Source organism: Diplotaxodon limnothrissa, linkage group LG12 (assembly GCF_057381915.1).
Source record: "Diplotaxodon limnothrissa isolate DT_005_m linkage group LG12, D_limnothrissa_male_GT1.1, whole genome shotgun sequence".
Classification (NCBI taxonomy): Eukaryota; Metazoa; Chordata; class Actinopteri; order Cichliformes; family Cichlidae; genus Diplotaxodon; species Diplotaxodon limnothrissa.
This window is the reverse complement of record NC_140607.1, coordinates 15,576,571-15,582,126: the sequence shown is the minus strand read 5'-3', so window position 1 is coordinate 15,582,126 and position 5,556 is coordinate 15,576,571. Positions and strand designations below refer to the sequence as shown.

The 5,556-nt window shown below is 39.3% G+C and overlaps 1 protein-coding gene across 1 annotated transcript; it reads right to left on the bottom strand.

Annotated features, from left to right (window-relative positions):
* Positions 1 to 1,139: 1,139 nt before the first annotated feature.
* On the bottom strand, positions 1,140 to 4,016 carry gins4 (GINS complex subunit 4 (Sld5 homolog)). Its single transcript, XM_085368070.1, has 7 exons — positions 3,918 to 4,016; positions 3,737 to 3,823; positions 1,951 to 2,064; positions 1,772 to 1,869; positions 1,588 to 1,676; positions 1,374 to 1,464; positions 1,140 to 1,236 (listed from the first exon to the last, which is right to left on the bottom strand). The coding sequence occupies exons 1-7, from the start codon at positions 4,014 to 4,016 to the stop codon at positions 1,140 to 1,142; spliced, it is 675 nt and encodes a 224-aa protein (XP_085224196.1).
* Between the last annotated feature and the right edge of the window lie 1,540 nt (positions 4,017 to 5,556).

The window sequence follows — 5,556 nt, the reverse complement described above, 5'->3', positions numbered from 1 at the left end:
TTCTAATTACTGGTGAATTTATGTGAAGGCAAACAATAAGCACTGATTGCTCGCGCTGAAACACTTACATAACAATGTTCTCATAACATCTTTTAGGTTAAAGTTTAAAGCAAAGTCATAAAGGAAACTTTCAACATGTGAAAAAGAGTAATGTCACGATGTACAACAGCTACGTGAGCATTAACAGGATAATCAATGACATTAAAGCATGTTAATTCAAGTGTGAATGTCCTTAAATCACAGCAAACAAACCCTGATCTTGCAAAGAGGCATGCACATGTAGCATGAGCACAGGATGGAAGGCATTATGATGCCAAGTGAACTGATGAAATTTCACCGTCGGGTCATCTGATGCATCCGGTTATGGAGCAGCTGAGAAATCATCCAATAACATGAATCATTTGGATGAAGCAACATGAAGAGTAATGAATAAACAGATTAGACAGAGCTGTCTTTATCAGTCACACGCACACCAACGTACTACACAACAAAGCATATGTCATGGCATGATTAAAAAGATCCAAAAATACAAACTCAGCGCTGCAAAAAACCTAGTTTAGTAAACAGGGTTCATCCACAGCTTTTAGTTTCCGCTGGCAGTGACCTCGATTGTGTGTCCCCCGCCCCCACAGAATTAAATTCTGGTCCCATGGTGCTGCAAACATCTCTATATTTACATCCCAAAAGTCAGTCCTTATTCTGGATGAAAGATGAAGATGAAGGGCATGCTTCCTGATGTGATCTCTGTGCAGTCTTTATTTCAGGAATGTCTCCTGGATCCAAAGTAACAAGCAACCTGCAACATATAAAAGACCACTATTAATTGCCCTTGACTGTTAACAGTAGTTTAGTTTAGAGATGGCAACTAAAATTTGTTGTAAACACATCATGGTGCTTTAAAATTTCAATGCTGTTTTTTATTATCTGTTGCCAAGAGACAATGAACACTCAAGAAGGGAAAAAAGGGAAAGAGAAAAAAGTAAGCACTAAAAATAAATCCAGATGTCACCGCAAAGCCATGGCTTATGTAAGAGCTGCAGAAATGAATTTTTAGATGCCTGTAGAAGAGGGTGTGAGAGCAGTATTGAGTTAATGACAAAGATGCCTCAGTCAAGGCTCACTGGTACTGACCTTTGCATTCATATCAACTGCACAGCTCCACTTGACACAAGTGGAGCTATAGTTCGATAACGCATTAGGTGTTGAGAGCCCTCTTCGAGATCCACGACATACTCTCTGATAGAAGAGACACAGTGGAGATTTTATCAGTTTAGTATCTATACAGAAAAAGGTTAGCGAATGCAAGAAGGCAACACTGTCACCTACTGGATGCCTAAATAATAGCACATCCAGAGAAATATTGGCAAACAAACCTCTGATCCTCCGTTTCAGGCTCTACCAGGATGTTTTCCTGTCTCTCTTTCACTCGCAGAAACACAAAGGAGTCCAGGCAGGGCTCAGGCACTAACATTAGGATACACAGTGGTGAATCCAGTGCAATGGTCAGTAAAAATGTCACAGCAAATGTCACCATTTGTCTGCATGGGCTAATAGTATCACCATTTTAGACACAGAACGACACCTTACCTGCTTTGAGCATATCCATAGTCTGTACATTGGCTGGCATGCGCTTCAGTGCTACAGCCTTCAGGTAGCTTTCTGTGTTGGCATAATACCTGCAAGCCAGATGTGTTGGCATGTGATTTAAAAAAAATTCCCAAGTGTTGCAAGAACCGCAGCGATTTAAACGACTTTATTCCAGTACACTCACTCTTTGGCAAAAGCAAACTCCTCAGGCGACAGCAGAGATGGCTCGCCCTCACCCCGAGACTTCTCTCTCTCCAAGACATGTGGGAAATACTTTTCAATCTAGACATGAACAGCACAAAAGGTCAGGCAGATGTCACCAACTTAGCGAAAACTCAGTTTTGTGGCGCCGACCCAACCGACCTTCTGCAGACGAGAGCGCAGGTAGCTGCTGAGAACGTAGCGGATCCTGTCTATTTCCATACGATGGATGCTGGCCTTTGCATCGCCTTTCTTCACCCGCTGCAAGTTGGACTCCTGTTGGTGACAAAACTGTCAGAAATTAAAGGGTCCTTTTATTCAGGGCTACTCAGAATGACCAGAAAAGCAACAGCCCTGGGATATGTTTGAATATCAGTGTTAATACCATCCTAATCATCTGAAATGAATGACTCTCCACATCTGGATGTATAGTAATGTAATCAAGGTCCTACTGACAGGCAGCAGCTTTAGTTAGTAGTTTGTCACAGAGCAAACCACATTGCCCTGAATTGTTTGAGATTTTATTTTGAAACCACCACATTACACATTTGACATTACCATCAAAGTCTTGATATCAATTGCAGGGCTTCCTATAGATCAATTTATCCATACTAATGAAACTAAATAGTAAGAAAACCAGCAATGAAGTGCTGATCTGTCAGGTGACAGAAGAAATTAAAACATTTTTGTAATAATTCAAGTAAACGAACAAAAAGAAGAAATCTCAGATATTCCTGAATTCAACTTCTATATTTTGAACATTTGATGTTTTTTGACCCACTGAAGAGGAAATTACTTTCTTTAAACTCACACTTAAAAATAAATTAATTTGTGTGTATAAAGTGGCATTTTGAGCTCTAGTGAATTGTAATGGGTCTTTTTCTACAATCTTTTGCTTCTTATGGGTTAAAAAAAAATTCACAGTTTAGAAGAGGTGGAATGCACCTATTTTTGTTTGTTAAGCCACTTAACACTGACCTATGAATCATCCGAGCACGAAAAGGCACCGAATTCGAAGGAAAAGCCAGTAACACGTCTGCAAAAACAACAGACAACTTAACAAAGAAGCTATTTTAACGTGCTACTTTAGGCACTTTGCTATTGGGAGCCTGTAGCAAAAAACACATTCTTTCTTTTCACTCCTTTAGTTGAATCTATTAAAAATGCCAAAGAAAAAAAACATTTTACAGGTATGAAATTATATTTCTACACCAACAAGATGATTCTCACTGAGAATCAGCTTGGTATATCTCAGCATGTGTGCCATTAAATAAAATTGTGCAAACTAGACAAGTTTTTTTTTCCAAACAAGTCATTTTTAAGCATGGCAATGATCCCTAACACACTGCCAATGCAGTAAAAGCATACCTGGATGGGAAAAAAACAACAACAAAAAAAACCCCCCAAACATAAAAAACAAAAACAAAAAAAACCCACACAGCGGAACACTATCAGTCATGGATTGGCCTCGACATTATTGAAGCAGTGTGGGATCATCTTGACAGAGAACAGAACAAAAGGCAGCCGACATCAAAGAGCTTTTAATGTCCTTTAAGAAGTCTGGAGAACAATTCCTAAAGATTACTTAAAGAAATTACAAGAAAGCTTGCCCAAGAGAGTTCAGGCTGTGTATAACATAAAGGTGGTCATACGGAATATGGACTTTCAAGCTCATTAGACTTGTACTAACTTTGCTTTTGCCTTACATTCTGCATCAATTTCACTACATAACATAAAAAACATAAAAAAGTGAGAGGTGGCTCGAGACTTTTGCACAGTACTGAATATAGTTTTCCCTCTGCTGCATTTGAATCAGTCATGCACATTGTCATAGGTTGCAGTCCTTCGCGTTTCAGTTGCTGTTTTGCAATTCAGAAACTCAACTATAACCATGCATACCACTGAACATTAGAAACCCACAGCAGGAGGTATTCCCCGGGTAGTTTACCATATGAGTCAGCTGCTCCATCACACACTCCACCACCTCTGATTTGTTCTCCAGCAACTCCGGTGAGAACTTCTCATTTAGCCAAGCCTGTGGGCGACACACACGGACACAACAGTGAAGACGGTGCTGAATATCTAATAGAGGTGAAGAGTCTGCACGTCAGGGGAATAATCTGGCCTACTTCTTCCAGTTTAGCGATCAGCTCGGCCGGGGTCATAACATCCTCCTGGGTGTCATCCTGGTTGAAGTCGCTGCCGTCGTCAGACAAAGCGTCCGACATGGTTTTCAGTAAAAATACAAAATTTCACCAAAACGCAGAATATCTGTTGAATTAAAAATAAATTAATAATAAAAATAGAGCAATTAAAACTGAATAATATGAGAAAAAATGTACTAATGCGACTACTACTGTCACAGCAGCCACAAGTTAGCGGAAAAACTCGTTGTTTATTCGCGCCACTGGGATTCTTCTCGCGAGATTTACATTGTGCTCGTTTCCCCGAGTTTAGCTTGTCAGGCAAGCCTTCTCGTAGGCTTAGTATAGTTTTTATTAATAATTGGACGGAGCATTCAATAAAAGACAGTAAATTCGTTTCTAGACATTCAGGAAGAATATTGATCGGGGATGTTGAGGATTTTCTGCTACAGGAGCGCAAACTTTAAAAGTTCAATGAGCCCGGTTTTTCCTGAAATGCATCACTGAGGGAATCTTCTCTACATAGCACGTGCTGTGAATACAAGCAATACACTCAAAATATTGCATGTTGCTGAAGATTGTTGTAAGTAATGCTAGAGTGGTAGAAAGTGGTGGGAGAAGCATTTCTATTGTGTTTTCACGGATCATAATTAGTAGTTATGTTATTGTGCTTATATTGCGAGAGATATCTTTATATATATATTTATTATATATTTTATATATTTACAGATAATTACTGCTAATACTATCAAATATATAACACAAGCATTACTTATGATCTAGAAAAACCCTCATAGAAATGCTTCCCATACCACTAATAGACATAATATAATAGACACTGTATAAAAGACAGTGACAGGACAGGGTACTGCATATTCACTCAAGAAATACCAAAAGATTGTGATTATTACAAACACACAAAGACATAACTGATGCCGTAGAAGTCAATTTGATTTCCTAAATCAGCATGTCATTGAATTTGATAAAATTTAATTGCCAGTAAACAGTAAAGGTGCTTTGTGTTGTAAAGTAAAGACTCTAAAACCAATAAAAATAAACTTCAACAATCAGATTAATCATTATGAGGAAGCGGCTCCCTTTTAATGGGAAGAAACCCCTGGCAGAACCAGGCTCAGGGAGGCTGTGCCATGAGTGGTCGTGGATGAGTGGGGAGGGAGGAAGCAAAAACGACACTCTGCGGAAAAGAGCCGGAGATTAAAAATAACTAATGATTAAATACAAAGCAGCATATAAACACACAGAGTGTGAATAGAGTTGAATTAAGAAGAAATGCTCATTGCATCATGGGAAGTCCCCCAGCAGCTTGGGCCTATTGAAGTTTAACTAAGGGAGGGTTCAGTGTCACCTGATCCAGCCCTAACTATATACTTTATCAAAGGTTTTAAAGCTAATCTTAAAAGTAGAGATGGTTTCTGTCTCACAAATCCAAACTGGGAGCTAGATCTACACGTTATCTGGGCTCTTAGCCTGCAGTTTCATTCGTGTGAATTCAGAGATCATCTGCTTCGCTCGTTGCAGCTCTTTCAGACAACCTTACTGCAGTATCTCATTTGTCCTATTTGCTCCTTCTCATCACTCCTCATTGCACTTGCTTCATAGTTCT

Coding starts and splice junctions, on each gene's coding strand:
- gins4 (XM_085368070.1), bottom strand. CDS start 4,016: ATGTCGGACGCTTTGTCTGACGACGGCAGCGACTTCAACCAGGATGAC. Junction 1,677..1,771: donor GAGTTTGCTTTTGCCAAAGA/GTGAGTGTACTG, acceptor TCTGGCTTGCAG/GTATTATGCCAACACAGAAA. Junction 1,237..1,373: donor CCTGAAACGGAGGATCAGAG/GTTTGTTTGCCA, acceptor CTCTTCTATCAG/AGAGTATGTCGTGGATCTCG.